Source organism: Ceraceosorus guamensis (genome assembly GCF_003144195.1).
Source record: "Ceraceosorus guamensis strain MCA 4658 unplaced genomic scaffold IE81scaffold_17, whole genome shotgun sequence".
Taxonomy (NCBI): domain Eukaryota; kingdom Fungi; phylum Basidiomycota; class Exobasidiomycetes; order Ceraceosorales; family Ceraceosoraceae; genus Ceraceosorus; species Ceraceosorus guamensis.
The window spans coordinates 190422-206257 of record NW_020290012.1 but is presented as its reverse complement, the minus strand read 5'-3'; the positions used below and the strand labels follow the sequence as shown (position 1 = coordinate 206257).

General features: G+C 55.0%; 6 protein-coding genes across 6 annotated transcripts; 2 read left to right on the top strand and 4 right to left on the bottom strand.

Annotated features, from left to right (window-relative positions):
* Positions 1 to 505: 505 nt before the first annotated feature.
* Positions 506 to 2628, bottom strand: IE81DRAFT_346326 (putative chromatin assembly factor 1 subunit C; the record flags this gene model as incomplete). The annotated part of the gene is made up of 11 exons (XM_025516029.1): positions 506 to 640; positions 717 to 855; positions 924 to 1030; positions 1115 to 1238; positions 1320 to 1387; positions 1459 to 1612; positions 1704 to 1932; positions 2034 to 2182; positions 2273 to 2369; positions 2461 to 2470; positions 2584 to 2628. 11 exons carry the CDS (start codon positions 2626 to 2628, stop codon positions 506 to 508), a joined length of 1257 nt encoding a protein of 418 aa, XP_025370886.1.
* Positions 2629 to 4237: 1609 nt separating this feature from the next.
* Positions 4238 to 5546, top strand: IE81DRAFT_322138 (phenolic acid decarboxylase). The gene is made up of 5 exons (XM_025513545.1): positions 4238 to 4599; positions 4686 to 4728; positions 4794 to 4990; positions 5099 to 5226; positions 5292 to 5546. The coding sequence occupies exons 1-5, from the start codon at positions 4501 to 4503 to the stop codon at positions 5338 to 5340; spliced, it is 516 nt and encodes a 171-aa protein (XP_025370885.1). The 5' UTR covers positions 4238 to 4500; the 3' UTR covers positions 5341 to 5546.
* Positions 5547 to 5788: 242 nt separating this feature from the next.
* IE81DRAFT_346324 (hypothetical protein) lies at positions 5789 to 6522 on the bottom strand (the record flags this gene model as incomplete). The annotated part of the gene is made up of 3 exons (XM_025516028.1): positions 5789 to 5844; positions 5938 to 6132; positions 6252 to 6522. The coding sequence occupies 3 exons, from the start codon at positions 6520 to 6522 to the stop codon at positions 5789 to 5791; spliced, it is 522 nt and encodes a 173-aa protein (XP_025370884.1).
* Positions 6523 to 9230: 2708 nt separating this feature from the next.
* Positions 9231 to 9949, bottom strand: IE81DRAFT_288308 (hypothetical protein; the record flags this gene model as incomplete). The annotated part of the gene is made up of 3 exons (XM_025511755.1): positions 9231 to 9407; positions 9505 to 9727; positions 9843 to 9949. The coding sequence occupies 3 exons, from the start codon at positions 9947 to 9949 to the stop codon at positions 9231 to 9233; spliced, it is 507 nt and encodes a 168-aa protein (XP_025370883.1).
* A 699-nt stretch (positions 9950 to 10648) lies between these two features.
* On the top strand, positions 10649 to 12652 carry IE81DRAFT_322131 (ras-domain-containing protein). Its single transcript, XM_025513544.1, has 5 exons — positions 10649 to 10986; positions 11464 to 11594; positions 11669 to 11777; positions 11845 to 11939; positions 12025 to 12652. The coding sequence occupies exons 1-5, from the start codon at positions 10932 to 10934 to the stop codon at positions 12265 to 12267; spliced, it is 633 nt and encodes a 210-aa protein (XP_025370882.1). The 5' UTR covers positions 10649 to 10931; the 3' UTR covers positions 12268 to 12652.
* IE81DRAFT_365561 (hypothetical protein) lies at positions 12647 to 15292 on the bottom strand (the record flags this gene model as incomplete). The annotated part of the gene is made up of 6 exons (XM_025516939.1): positions 14344 to 15292; positions 14151 to 14235; positions 13573 to 14057; positions 13434 to 13501; positions 13056 to 13364; positions 12647 to 12976 (listed from the first exon to the last, which is right to left on the bottom strand). Exons 1-6 carry the CDS (start codon positions 15059 to 15061, stop codon positions 12647 to 12649), a joined length of 1995 nt encoding a protein of 664 aa, XP_025370881.1. The 5' UTR covers positions 15062 to 15292.
* Between the last annotated feature and the right edge of the window lie 544 nt (positions 15293 to 15836).

Below are 15836 nucleotides of genomic sequence, written 5' to 3'. Positions count from 1 at the left end.
TATACACGATGCCGGCCACAGCTATATATATATACACCTCAATCTAGATCGGTCTTCTCGTGGGCACACGCCAACCCTGCAAGCAATGTGAGCGTGTGCATGATCAACAATGACAAGCCATCACCTACGCGGCTCGCATCTAAGGAAAGCTGCCAACAAGGAGCATCGAGGGGATCCATCGGAGGGAGAGTCGGAGTCGCACGAAACGTATCGCAGAAGTCAAGATTCGAGACATTGCGCCCAGCAGTGTGGAGCGCGACAGGCGCCAACTACCTCGTACGCAGGCTCAGTGACACTCTTGAACGCAGCTATTCCGTCGAGCGTGAGCTCGAAGCCTCTCATCCGGTCATGAATGAGCATGGGTAAACCTGAGTCAGACCAAGCCATGTGTGATGAGAGCGGTCATACAACAGTAGATTGTAGCGCAGCACACTACTGCTTCCCTGCGCAGTGCACCGGACACCGGCAGCGAGAAGAGCCAGTTCCCTGCCATCGCGACGGGAGCTCATTCGAGTTCATCCTGGCCCACGTCATCTTCATCCTGGCCGAGCGCAGTGGCACTAGGTCTGAACACTTGCAGCACATTATCCTCAGACACCGTCGCCATGTGCCAGTCTTCCTGAGGGCTCCAGCAGATGTCCTGGGCGACGTGAATAGCACACGTGGGGATGAGCCGAGCAGGGATGTCATTGCGCTCACAACAACATCACACTTACCGTTGTTCTCGCTGTGTGTCCGCCATGCACAAATAACAGCTCAGGTGGGCCATCTTCTGCATCGTCGGGCGTTTGCTCTTCGCCGATCCGTGACAAGTCCCATACATTGACCCTGCGGTCTGCAGCAGCGCTAGCAAGTCTGTGCGTCGAGAAGAAGCAGTCATTTAGCTGCTGTGTATCGCATGTCCTTCGTCACATTTGACTCACATGGTTTCGTTGTGCGGCGACCAGGCGAGTTGCAGCACTTCATCGGTGTGCGCTTCCAATGAATGCAAGCGCGTCTTCGTATTCCTCATATCCCACAGTCCAACGGTCTGGCCAGACGCAATAAGGGAGCAAAACAGCTCGTCAGAAGACTTCAGACAAGGGCTGTGCGATTTGTGCTAACCGTCACTCACCTTGTCAGATGAGCCGGTGCAGATCAAGTATTCGTTCGCTGGACTGAACAGCACAGCATTGATTTCGCCATCGTGTGCAGTCACGCGATGCTTTGGTGCATCACCCGATTCCCGCGAGTCCCATCTGATTTTGCATGTGAGAAGGATCAGCAAATCGTCAAAATGTCCGCCAAAGATCTTTGACGCCCTTCACTGTGGGACTCACATCAACAACAACTTGTCGTCGCCGACAGAGGCAAAGAGCGACTCGTGATGCGCATGCCAGGCCACATCCTATTCGCAAGGAGAAGGAAAGGCTCAGTTTGGTGTCGTATCACAAGAATATGCCTTCCTTCGTCCCTCACCTCTACGACGGACGTGTGGCCTCTGTACACTTTGAGAGGGTTGATTGCTTTATCCGATTTCTTGTATTGGTTCACATCCCATTCACAGACTGTCTCATCCTCCGAGGCAGCAAGCAGATGCCCTTGAACAAGCGGCGACCAAGCCAAGCCATAACTATGGCCAGGCGGAATCTTCCCGTTGTCAGAGACATGCTCGCGCCACTCCACTGCGGGTTGCGGAACCCCCGTTGCTGGCACCGACTCACCCTTCTCCAGTCTGGCCTTTGCAAACAATGTCCGGCCTGCACTTTCCATCGGCATTGGGCTGCAAGCTGTGCTTGGTCCTGTCGAAGATGTACGTCTCGCCCATGACTGTCCTCGTCGCAATCAAATCGCAATTTTGCGGGCAGTATCGGGCCCGATTGACTTCTCCATCGTGATTGATCTGCTGTACGATTTGTATGCGCGCGTTTGCTCCGCCATAGGAGCCAATCTCTGTGGCGACTCTTGCGCAGATCAGCCTCCCGTCGTTCAAGCTTGCATCGCCGGGCCGCTACTCAGCCCACCACTCGTGACGCTGCTGCTTCTTCACTCACCGCCCCTGTCTTCATCGTACTTCGACGAATCCACTTCCACGTCCTGGTTCGGCAGATGCACCTGAGCAATTTGCACATAGTTTTGATCCTGCCCCGACGTGTGCGTGCCAAGCAACAGTCGATGAGACGTGTAGTCTTTTCCAGCAGGGCTGAGGAGTTTGCGTTGATTGCGCAGCGGAACCAAAAGTTTGAACTTGAGTCAGCTTGTACCCTCAGCCAGGGGGCCAGCCCAAACTCACCGCTCTCGGTCAGGGAACCATTGACATGTCAATGAAGGCCACTCGAGAGCGTGCGTGACCACCATGTCGTACAAGAAGGGCGCATTTTTCTTCCATACTGCACCAGAAGAAAAATGGGGCGAGGACATCTATGAGCGACGCGTGCTGCCTGCACCTCGAGCAGACGTCTTCTATGTAGCTTTTCTCACTCTTGTACTCCTGTGAGCGCAGAGGTGCGGATGCGACAGAGCGTGAGTAGAACGTCCGAGCCGGTCGACCAGCTCTTGAACCATGACGCTTCGTATGCGCCTCGCAAGATCCCTCTCACTTACCTCATTTGTGACCTGAGCGGCCTGGATCTCCTCCTCGGAGCTCATGATGAGCGTTCTGAAAAGTGCTCGATGTCTGAGTCTGCGCCTTGACAACAAGAATGTCTAGCCAATCCTTCTGCCAACCCTCTTCCGCGAGGCTCGGGCTTTTGGCGCGGCGTCGTCGAAGACTTGGAGCTAGTGCGGGCTATGTGACTGGCTTGAGAGTGGACGGCCCTGCCACAGACTTCGAGATCGGAGGCTGCGAGTTGTGGAAGGGACAGATCCTTTGGTGCCTGAGCGCGAGTCCAGACTCCTTTGGCTGGTGCACAAAGTCCAATGCGCTTTCGGACTGTTGAGGGTCTTTGCTGAGGGCGCGTAGTCAGACTTTGGGTGAGTGAGGAAGTAGATGCGGTATGCCCTGGACATGTGAATAAGGCGATGGAGAGGCTTGGCCAGGGGGTCAAGTCAGTCACGAGTCTTGAGTTTCTAAATCACGATTGTGACGCGCTCCATGACCGACCAAATAAAAGCTGCTGCTGGAGGATTCGGCCGGGATGGATGCTGGCTGCAGCTTGATGTGCACGGGCGCTGCTGCGCGCCCCCTCGTGACCGACAGACGACCCCGCGTCGCGCGAAGCTGCGAAGATATATGAAGGCAAGAAAGCGCGACGCGTCCCGACCATTTAATGGACGCGTTGCAGCCGCATCGCGAGTCACACAGTCTTCTCGAGCGCCTAATCTCAACCCAGCTGCCGATCGGCGCGTTGGTGATCCATTCAATGAATCACGAATCAGAATGTGAACCACGAATGTGCACGTCGCGAAAGCCTGTCGAAACCTCGGAGCAACCGCGCTTCATAATATAGTCTATTTTCAGGGGCTGTGCCAGGCATTACGGCTAACCGTATCGTCATCGCCAATCGGACACCAACCAATCATCATCAAGGTGACCCGAATACACAGGATGTTTGCAAGTCTGTGCTGATGGCGTGGCTTCGTCGAAATACCGTCCCGCGACGCTTCTTCGGTCAGACACGGCCGCGGATCGCCGCTCCTTCTTGAATGTTTTCAAATCGCTGCGAGGCGACGCATGAGAGCTGTACGAGTTTGTGTGTGTGAATCACGAATGCTCATGGCTCTCAAGCATGTGTGCGTCACCGGAAGTTGAAAAGCTTTGCCCGCAAAACTCATGACTGTCTAGACGGTTGTCTCGGCAAGACTCTCTCTCTCTCGGCCGAGAGTGAAGCCAAGAGCTTCTGCGGTCGGTCCTCTCCTCCACCTTTTCGCGACTCCCTGTCTACTAGCTGAACTCCTAATCACCAGTGGCGAATTGACCGTGTTGCCTTGAGGAATGACGATTTGTATTGAGCATTTGTATAAAGTGTGAGTGTATGGGCTACTCAAGTCATGGAAAGACACGCTGCAAGATCGATTGAACGATCACAATCTTGTGTCAAGAGTCACGAGTCTTGAATCACGAATTGATGAGAATCTGGAACGAGTCTGCGCCGCTCTTTCGGATCGAACTTTCGGTCGAGCCGGCTCAAGCAAAGTGCTCGGCAGTGGCGTAGAATCAGATCACCGACTCGAAATCGATCGGAAGCAACAAAGCACTCGATTGAAGTCCGTGCCGTGCATGCAGGACGTTTGATGCTTTGGCTTGCAATTCCTATATCGGGAGTTCCTGTCTGCGCAAGCCGGAGAAAGGTCGCGGAATGTCTCGACGAGGGTTGGCCGGGATGGGCCAGACGTACGTAACGATATGTCCTCTTCTGCACTCCTGACCAGATTATAAATCGTCGCCTTTCGAGCGTCCAGTATTTCGGTGCCGCTCACAACCACGCCTTCGTTGCCAGCCTGCATGGACTGAACGAGATAACACCGGGTCAAGATCGAATCAAGGGTGCCGAAACATATCGTCTGTCCTTATTTGCCAACATGTCTCAGAAGGATAGTGAAGGCTCAAAACAAGACCTGAGTGGTCTGATCAACAAACATCTCCTGTACACCTACGACAATGGATGGAAGTACGAGAGCGTGAGCGGCAAGAGGAGCAAAAGCAGTCAAGGTCAGCGCGTTCGACTGTTGAGTGCGCTGACGTAAACATTAATTGTATCGTCTAGTGGATCAAAAGCCCGACGAGGATCGTGTATAAAATCCACGGAGGTGAGCATCTGACCAGACTTTGCGTGAAGCAGAGCCTCCCATCCTGATCTTTTCGATCTTCGCAGGACCTATGGGCGGTAGAGACAATTATCAGACCATCTCGTGTCGCGTCGTCCGAGAGCCTTCGAAGGAGACTGGAGAGCAAGGTGTCTATCTCATCTCCTGGCTCGAAGAGACAGGCACAGTCGTTTCGATGACCATCGACTTTACCAACAACAAAGTCAACTCCTTCATTTGCTTTTCCAAAGGTCACTGGGAGAACGTGAGTAGTCCTTCTGACGCTCCCCAAAGGACATCTGTAACGCTAGATGAGCTCGGGAGACGGCTGACCTACTTCGGACCTCACACGACTGCTGCTGTACACCTTCAGCCAGAAATCGCACACGGACACTACAAGAAGGACCAATGGCGCCAGCTGGCCAAGGTGCCAGACGGGGAATCCATAACCACAGCCCGCACCATCATCAGCGAGAGCGCAACTCTTTTAGAGGTGACAGAGTGAGTCATGCTCCGTCTTTGCGACGTGCCAGAAGCAATTGCTTACCTCTACCCATTTTGGAAAGGGGACGAGGTGAACTCGAGGACATCGCAGAGGATGCGCCCACCTTGTGATTTGCAGAGTCCTGAACTTATTTGTCCGTCTTCGGAAGCAGCTTCCTGAGCCGGGACTTAAACTTAATCACCAGCCACGCTTCTGAACAGGCTCGAGGCACGTCTTCGCTCCCTGAGATGCGATGTGAATGAAACATGAGTCAACGAAAGAATACAACAGAGAGAAACCGTACCCTCTCCGCAGTGTGCGAATAGAACGCGCGCAATTCAGCTAGAAAGTGACGAATAAGACTGCCGAGACTTGTGATTGCTATCGTGATCGAGAGAGATTGAGGTGACGCTGAGACCGAGATTTGCTAAAAGGCGCGTTAAACGATCCGAGGTTTGCGGCTGCTCGGTGCGCCTCCCTGCGAGGCGATGAATGCCGAAGAAATGAGATCGCGGAACGGCATGACGGGTAGTCGAGGCAAGACAGAGGAGAGGCGTGAGAGACGTGAGTTGTGAAAGCTTAGCAGATGACGCATCTGCATCCTGCTTGAACGTCGTCTTTCTTCAAGGATTCATCTGAAAGCGCAAGAAGCGGCGCATCTTTAGCGGAATGTATCGACGCGCTCATTCAGGGTCCAACTCGACACCATCGCCGATGATGACACTCACCATCAGCATTTGAGTCTTTGACTGGTTGGCGGATCAGAATGTGCACCACAGTGACCTTTCCCAAAGGCATACCTCCCGTAGCAGGTCTTCCGCCTGCCGCGGGAGAGTCTCCGCTGAGCGGCGCTCGATCATCCAAGATGTGACCCAGATGAAGCATTCTGAGAGCCGATGGCTCTGCGGGCCGCAGAGGGAAATCTGCGGCGTGAGAGAAAGAGGAAGAGGGTGTGAGCGACGAGCCGGGATGCTGTGCTAGTACAGACCACGAATCCTCGAACGCTGACTAGTCTCTTGGAAGCTCCTCGACAGGCACTCACCTGCTGGCCATTCATTCCAGATCTGATCCCTTGCCTCGGACACGAGCGTGCTAGGCTCAAAGTCGAAAAGATGCCTCTGACCCGAAGTCAGGAGCGCATCGATGCGGACCTTATCCTTCGCTATCAGAGCCGACCTGACCCTGGACGACGTTGATGCGGCTGTGGATGCGTCGACTGCGCCTGAAGGTCCTGCGTTGCTGCTGCTAGCCATGCCTATCTCGGAGGGACTTGTTGCATTGGCCGCTAAGTTGGCTTCGACCTGCGTAGACATGATGATGGATCTGAGACCTCCCAGACTGTAGACTATGAGAGGGGCTTGTGAGCGAACGAGTTTGAGTTCTCAGAAAGATGATGAGGATGTTTGGGGTCCACTGAAAAGCGTCGTACAAAGATCGGACGATGTGAAGGGTATTGCGGCAAGTGGAGCGATGAAAGTCGCACCAGTCTGATGAGTCACGAGTGTCGAATGAGGCAAGTGGCTAATATTCACGATTGTACTTGTGACTGTATGCGGGGCGCTCGCCGCCCGAGTCGCAAGGTGCCACCGCGGCGGGCCAAGTTACGCGCTGCAATCTGGATTGCCGGTGCGCCCAGTGTTTCGGCTGGGCTATTGTGCCGTGTGGAGGCCGGTCACGTCTCGCGAGACCTTTCTTATTGCCGCACAGTCCGATTTCAGTCGTGAGTGCTGATGCGGTGGGTTTTGAGTTTGACTCTTTACAGAGTATTTAGGGGTATGCTCAAAGGTAGTGGTGAGTCTGAGTCAAAAAGGTCCAGAGGTGTATGTGTATGTGGATGGGAAGGATGCTGCTGCTTGCTGTAGGTGCCAGTCAGTAGCTTCAGGGGTGCGAAAGGCGTGCGATCATCCGAACCGTGATTTATAAGTTGGCGGGGCGGAGTTGGGAACGGATAAGCGTGATGGACCAGAGGCCTAGGTGTTGCGCGTGCGCGTGCGGGGAGGGGAGGGGAGCCCGGGACGCCAAGAACGCCCAGCAGGGACGAGAGCGGTGATGCGCCGCAAGAATCGTCGTGCAGCGAGGCAAAGATGGCGCGGCGGTGCAGTCGTTGCCTTACCCTGCTGCTGCTCCTTCATGCATCTGCCTGCCCACCCTTGCCCCACTCACTCACCTACTCAGGCTCACCTTGACAAGAACGGATACCGACACGAGTGAACAGTGACGAAGTGCAAGCACGAGAGGAAATACCTCGGATTAGCTTCTTCCACCTGCCATCGTTCTCTAGCGTGCTCAAAACGGTTTTTATGATTGGCCTCGCCCTGGCACAACCCGCCGGCCGACAAAGGCTCCTCGTCGCGCCAATTGCTGCTGTGCAACCTAGCTAGCTGCAATCACCAATCGAGTGCGCAGAGTAGCACGCAGCAACTTGTGTGGGCTGAAGCGGCGGCGTGCTTTCCGCCGCCCTCATCGAAACTAGATGTAAAGGTGAGGCGGAAGCACTCAAGACTACCAACCCGAGCTCGGCTGCTCCTTCCTTACCTTGGTGCTGAAGCGCTCGATGCAGGCACCAAAAACGTGCAAGATGTGCTAGCCCGCAGCTACAGGCTCGCGGCCAGAAGCCGGCCGCATTCAATGGCCGATCATGCACAAGTCGGGGTCAAAGTGCGGGCTGGTACTCAAACTGTATTTGTGCTGAGACCCAACGCGCGCTCATGTGTCTGACCTTCCGCACGCAGTACAGCAGACCAAAGCGCCCTGATCTAGATTCACGATCCAGATACATTGACTCGTATACATCAGCGCCCAGGCTCGTCCCATCGCGCTCCATCGCTCCATCGGTACCGTCAACGCCTGCTCGGTGGTCAAGTCTGAAGTCAGCTAGCTAGAGGTGCTAGCGCCGAATGTTACTACTATAGTAGCAGTCGTGAGTCTCAATTGCACACCATATGGCGGTCACGAGTACGTCACGTTCATGCGCAGCATCGCCGAGACATCTGCCGGAACTTGTCTCGCCCACGTCCACATTCGTGATTTGATGGCCTGACTGGATATATACACGCGGTACTGTGTCAGCGAGCGCCGATCATAGCTAGGCGCTTCGAAGGCTTGTCGATGACGAAGAGGCTCCACATTGACTTCGTGTCCGCAATCGCGAAGCAAGCGAGTCGCTGATTTCGAGTTTTGAGTGGAGTACATACATGCAACATTCGTGATTCACCATTCACATTTCAAAGTGGCGTGATGCTGAATCGCTTCGTGCCAAGAGGTTCGTCCGCGAGTGGCAGCTTCTTGGTGAGACGCATGCACCAAAGCAACAAAGCAAGCAAGCAAGCAAGCAATCACTGAATCCTCTTCGCATATGTGGCTGCCCGCCGGGTCGCGCGTGCTTGGCATGGCAAGCCACACGCGCGCGCGCGTCAGCAATAATCACATGCTGATCGAAAACCACACAGAAAGTACCGCGGTAGGTACACGATAGCCACAACTACTCAGGACTCATCAGACTAGTAGGATGACTGCCCGCCTAGCTGAGCTAGGTGATGCCTGTCAGAGGAGCCACTCTGACTGGTCAAGGGTCCACGTGATTGTGAGTGTGTAAGAGCACAGCTCGGGAAGCTACAAGTGGGGCGGCAAATGGCCGTCTTATATGTTGGCGCAACTGAACGAGACATCTCGCTCGCCTTCGGGCAGCCCAATACAAGGCCTGCCAATCCTTGCATACCAGCACTCTCGAGTGGATGGCTGGGATCCCTTGCAAACAAAAGTCTGCATGTTTTGTCATTCGCGTCCATTGGTTGGCACAGTCTGGGGAAGCTCTTCACGTTCCCTTGTCGACCGTCACGTGGTTCAAAAGGTGTGAACTCTTAAAGCTTGCGACCAGCGCTACAAAGCTACTGACGGCGGGTATCTCGATGGGTATAGGTGCGAGCGAAGCGATCTAAGGGAGAGAAGGAATATGCGCGAGCGCGGTAGCACATGCACACGCACATGGGGCAGGTCTTCTCTTTCAGAAATATTCAATCTGTCATGCGAAAGCATAGAGGTGAGCGATGGCAGGACACTGGCTGTACCCTCGACGTGGGACGGCACGTACCTCGAGGAACAAAAAAGCGGCCTCGGCTGGATCTCTAACATTCAAGCCTGCCGGGTTGAAGAGCTGCTTGTTGACTCGGTCCAGAAGTGAACGCAGCTCCTTCATTTCCTGTAAAGTGGAATACAAATGTTGACCTCAGCGTCTTGTTTAGGGACTACGCAAGCCTCCCTTCGTCTGCTGTGCTTGCCTGGCCGAGCGGACTCACCCTGTTGTACTTGCTTCCTACCACCAAAGGACTGATCCAGAGTGTCAGCACAGCCAACACATTGTCGAAGGCTGCCCATCCGGAATTGTGAGCTCTGATCAGGATTTCGTTGAGATCGTTTATGGTCTCGCCAAACTGCACAGGTGCTATGCGACCTTCCAGCTCCAAGGGAAAAGTTGGATGAAATTGGCACAGCTCTCCCAATGTGTAGTCCCGCTCCACCCTGTTGCGAAAGGTCATTGTTCGTGAGCACGTCTAGCTGGGGCATGCGCCGAAGGCAGAATTTGCGATTTCCACTTTCCCCGACATTCGAAGGATCACGGGATCACATGACTCACCTGATAACTTCTCTTGGTCTGTCTCTCCCAATCACTCCAGCAGGTGCAGTTCCAAAAGCGCTTCCTGGGCCAGGCGGACCAGTGTAATAGCTACTTCTAGGTCCCATTTGCGGTTGGCTGCTCTGCCTTCTGACACTCGAGCGACCAGGAGAGCTGCTGGGCTCCTCTGGATTCACGGTGACAAGCGTCGATGGACCTGCTTCATCCCTCTCACCTGAAGGTGCGCTGCCTGTCAGAGGATCCGCCATGCTGGAAATGTAGAGAGAATGGTCGGATGTTGTGGGAAGGTGTGTTGAGCGAGCGAATGAGGCGAAGCGCTGTGGTGTCAGCGGGCGAATTGACGAGTTCGGGGTGAACAAGCTGCCACTCAGTCAGTATGTCAAAGGATTGCGTGCGTGTGCTTTGACGGGCAAGAGCCTGGATGAAGGAAGGAGGGGGAGGTGCGAGCGCAAGCCTGCTTGGAGCGAGCATGCTGTGCTGCTTCGTTGCTCCGTTTGTGCATGATGGTAGCACACCTACAGTGAGTTGAGTATACACACGCGCGACTATATCAGTCACGTGCAGGGCCCGTGGGCCCGTTGGCCGCCCGAGACCGATCTCTTATTCATGATTCATGATTCGTGATTCTCGAGGGACCCGCTCGGCCGCTCATCCCCGCATGCAGAGCCCGCCCGCCCGCCTGGATCTGAATGCGTGCGCGTGCGCGCTGATGCTTGCTGCATCTTTGGCTGGCTGCGACCCGCCGCCGGGCTGAGCGAAATGCGAAAGCGCAAGCTATGCTGCTGCTGCTGCTGCTGCTGCTGAATGCTCACGGGTCTCGGCGCTCATCTCCGTTCCTTACATGCATCGTTCGCAGCACCCCCACCAAGCACACAATCCACGACCATCGCCGCTTCCTTTCTGGTTCCTCAACGCAGTGCTCATTCGAACAGCTCCTCAAGACCTCGAGAAAACAGTTAGCACGTGTCTCCTGGGAGGCTTTCAGCGCTCAGACAAAGGACCGTGGACCCATCCTTCCCGCGGGAGCAGATACAATCACACAGCGCAGTCCGAGACCATTCAATTCACTCTTTCGCGCCTCGGACCAAGATGCCGAACCCTCACTACGACTTCTTGATCAAATTGCTGCTGATTGGCGACTCGGGTGAGTTTGGAGGGCGGACGGATGAGTTCAAGCACCACGAAGGGCGTGAACCCCGAGCTTGGCGCAAGTCCTCGGCAGAGATCTCGCACACCTCTCAGCGAAGGCGAAGGCGGAGCGCATTCGCCCTTGTCGCGCCACTTCTGCTCAGGTTCGTGCTTAATCAGAAGGCGTGTGCGGTGAGAGGCCAAATGCAAGTCGCACGCCGAGATCCAAAAGGCGAGGTACAATCTTCACCACGCCAGTGTTAGGGAAGCACACGCTTGCATTCAGCTGCGATGCGCAGACATTCCACTTCCAATCCCATTCTGCGAGGCTGAACACTGGCGCAAAGCTCCTTGGGCATGCTGCATTTCTTGCCCTCGCGAAGTGATCATTTGTCGAGGATGGGCCTTGCGAGAAGTCTCTTGCCAAGCCTTGACCACGATGTGACGCTGACCTAGCCGCGCTTTCTTTTTCGCCTCTCCCCTTCTCTACAAGGTGTCGGCAAATCATGCTTGCTCCTTCGATTCTGCGATGATGCTTGGACGCCTTCCTTCATCACCACGATTGGCATCGACTTCAAGATCCGCACAATCGACTTGGATGGCAAGCGAGTCAAGCTCCAAATCGTGAGTAGACGGCGTTACTGACAATGCTCGCGGCCCCGACAACCGACCATTCATTACTCCCTTTGCTTCATCAGTGGGACACAGCAGGCCAAGAGCGCTTCAGAACCATTACCACCGCGTACTACAGAGGCGCGATGGGTATCCTGATGGTATACGATGTGACGGATGAAAGGAGTTTCAGCAGTGAGTGCTAGTATCGCATCTGGCTTTACGCTGCCTCCGCTGATACACGGTCTTTTAATTTGTGTAGACGTGCGAACCTGGCACTCCAACATCGAACAGCATGCTAGCGAAGGTGTCTCAAAGATTTTGGTGGGCAACAAGGCAGACTGGGAAGAGAAGCGGGTGAGTTTACTTCGCCTTGCCGCTGTATGCCTAGGAGGTGTGGGCACTGCGGCTGAAGCCTTTCGCCATTGTCGATACTATCTAGGTCGTTACTACAGAGCAGGGTCAAGCACTGGCAGATGAATTGGGTGTTCGCTACGTCGAGACGTCCGCCAAGACGAATCAAGCTGTGGACGACGCCTTCATTGCGCTCGCCAGGGACGTCAAGTCGCGCGTCATTGACACGGCGGCCGGATCCGCTTCGAGCGGTGGTGCTGGCGCAAACGAGAGTCAAGGCGTGAACGTCAATGCTCAGCAGCCAGCAAGCTCGAGCGGATGCTGCGCTTGAGAGGAAGGATACAAGTAATTTGCAAGTGTACAGCTGTGAAATTACCAGTCCTCAGGTCTGAGATTCGTTGGCCGAGACCTACATATAACCCCTTCATTGACTTGCAGCTCGGGCGACTTGGATAATGTACATGGCTTTGGCTTTCCTCTCCAAGCTGACGTGCTGCCTGCGCATACGTTGCACTCACTTCATTCTCTAACTAGTCCGCACAAGCGCAGCAGCGAAGATACAGCGCTGATCGAGCATGCAACGTCTCCAAAGGTCCATTAAGATCGAAAAAAACGTAGCAGCAGGGACCCTGAGCTTCATTACAGATGTCTGTGCAGACGATGCGTTTAGGAGAATGTGCCGTAATCAATCTTGGCCAAGTGTACGCGGCTCATTTGCGGATGCGACGGCTGGCGTTGTCTATCTTGACGCGAGCGTGCAATTGGCAGGATGGCACAGTGCCGAAGTAGGTGCTAGCCTTGAAGACGATGATGATGTCACCATCCCTCTCCCTCGTCGTGTCCCACGAGGCTCGAGGATCGGCTGTGCCATCAGACGCTCGATATCTCGTAGGCGAGTAGAACAGCCTTCGAGACTTTTCGTCGAATTGGGACGAGTAGACGGTGGGGAAGAACCGACCCACTTTGAACAGGGGCACGTAAGGAGACAAAAGCTTCGTCTGCTGAAGAGTGAGGTTGCTTCCGACAGTGCCAGTGCCAAGCTGCGACTCGATGGGGAGAGGTGAGCAATGATGGTGGAGCGGAAATGCGACTTCTGCCTTTTCACGCTGTGCGACTTACAGTGTCAGGTCGAAAGGCGGGACGCCAGCCCACGCCATCGGGGAGTTGGCAAGTGCCAGTCCAGGGTCCCTGATCCAATTCTCTCCAGCTAGCCCACTCGAGCTTGTACAAGCTGAGCGGATCTACGCCATCTTCGGCATCATCAGGAGTGGGCAAGAAAGCCTCGTAGGCTACGATCAGCTCTACATTGCCGCTCAGGACGGGCTTGAAAAAGTCCGTGGACGTGCCGAACACGTCCGGTGAGCTGCCATTCAGCGCGGACGCAGCTGTGGGCCTTGCAAAAAAGACCTTTTCCAGGGAGCTGTATGGCTGTGATATTGCGCAAATGCTGGCGGTCAGGTCAGCAATCACATGCGTCTCGAACACGAGCACACTCACAGGTATCGGAGAAGACGGCCTAGACTCTTGCAGAGCATGCAGTGGGTCGTAAAAGTGCCAGCCAGGATCTGCATGTAGTGGGGACCGAGTCGGTGAGCAGGCTAAAGATGCGGCACAAAGGGAATGCCGAACAACCCACCATCCGGACTTTTCCACTCTTGCCACCGGGGATCCGGCCGAGCAACGGCAACTCTCAATTTGCTGAATCTGTAAGGATACCTCTTCTCTCGACTCGAAGGAGCATCTGATCTCTTTGGCGGGTCGGCCGGCCTGCGTTTGGATCTCGGTTCCCTCGAAGCCGGCAGCCGCGAGACGCGACCAATATGGTCTCCTTGAGCCACCAGGTCTCCCAAGCTGACCTGAGGCTGTATCTCTCCGCATAAGCGCAGCACAAAACCCCACTCGTTGCGAATCGATACGCAGATGCCGTGCTCGTTATTCAGCTTATTGAGGGGCGGGAATGGACGGGTGTAATTTCCAATCCAGACCACTTGGCCACCCCATGGAGCTTGGAGAGGTGCCCAGATTGATTCGCCAACGGCTGCAGACTCGCGTGCGTCGTCGGGTGTGGACATGTTTGCGACTGCACTCGGGGCGGGTACTCTGATTGTCACGTCCCCATTCCTTCACGCGGATGAGAGCAACGTCGGCGCGATTGCTGGTTGGGTCAGCATAGGTGCTGCTTGAGTAGTCCCGAACCTTGACCGCATCACTCACCAGCCAGACCAGCGTAAATCCACGCCCTTCATCTCGTCATTCGACCTGGCTTGGCCTGCCTTGGCAATGAAGGGATCTTGCATTACTGGCAAGCACATGGGCAAGTGAGGGTCAGCTAAATGTCAGCGACGAGCAACCTCGCTACTCAATCTGCTCAACTGCAACGCAGCCTTGGCATGCGACACACACTCACAGCCAGCGACGCGATTGACTGATGAGACAGCTTCGGTATTGGGTGTTACCAAAGGCCAATTGGCTCTTGGCATTTGCACATGGGCCACCCACCACTGGTACGAGGCGCTATCCCTTCCGGGGAGACGCAAGCGAGCTACGGCACTCCACAGGCCGACACTGACATCCTTACCAGTCGCTCCTTCCCTATCCCCACCGATTGCTGAGAGAAGCTCATGCGCAGGAGCGCAGTCCGCAAAGTAAGCTCTACCATCAGGGTGGACCTCTGTGGGAGTACAGCCAGCGTCGACTTGTCGGCCATCGGCATCTTCTTGTCTCAGCTCACTTGTCCCTTTGGCGCGCAGGTCATCCTCTCTACAGCTCTCAACGCCTCCCACTGCGCCTCTCTTGGCTCCGCATCCCAGCGTTACCTCTTCCCAATCCCTCTTTTGCGTCCGGGTCCACTCCAAAATGGGTTGCGCGTCATTCTTGGCTGCGAGGATGTCATCGTAGTGATCTGGATGAAAATGGAGGAGCAGACGGGAGGCATGTCCAGGGGCCGAGTTGATGTGAAGTCCTGAGGGAGTGAGACCGAAGCGTTGTGCAGATCCTTCCACATGAGCGAGATCCGAATGGAGGGGATGCAAGAAGGGTGACTGATGATTAGCCACTGTAGCCGAGGAAGCCAGTGAAGCTGCGGAAAGCGCGGCCAAGAGGTGGCTCGTTTTCCAGACAAGCATTGTATGCAGCTTGCCCACCTTGGGCGTCGAGATTATCAGTAATCAGTAGGGTGGACGGTGAGCACAGTCGGGCGTTAGAGCTCGGGATGAGTAGGGTTGGATCGCGGTTCGAAGCGTAGTGTGCTCATCTTCTAAATGCTGCGTCTTCAGCAAGAGTGGGAGGTGTGCTTCCAGAACGAAGCGAGGAAGAAGGTAGTGGGACAGATGCTTCATTATCGCAGACATGTGACTTGAGCTTCTTCCAAAGCATTCAAATTCACTCTTCTGACTGGAGCCCTCAACTTCATCAGACTCACGACGGGCGGGAAGGAACATGCGGCTGTGCAAACGGGTGTGTGGAGACGGTCGGTCACGTGAGACCACATGCTGGAGTTATTTTTGCTGGTGCGTGAATCACCACGATTTCGCTGATCTTCTGGATTTAGCGCTCGACGCACAGCATCATGCGCAGCAGCAGCAGCAGCAGCAGCGCCTGTGCTCGCATCTGCACCCGCAAGAGCGAGGGACACATCTGTCAAATCTACAGCACGCCAGATAGCACGACAGGCCACAAATGTGAATCAAGAATGACACTCATGACTGTGACTCTACGGTTCGCGATCCTTCAGAACGTCATTCGGGTGCAGATACGGCGGATGTGTATCCGCGCGGCCATTTGAGTCGCCTAGCTTACCGTGAAGCGTGGCGGCGTAGCTTATTTACAATCAAGGACGGTTGTGAAATTGAAGCTATGCCAATTAGCAAGTAGACCGGTAGCACAGGTTTAGAGGCCGCA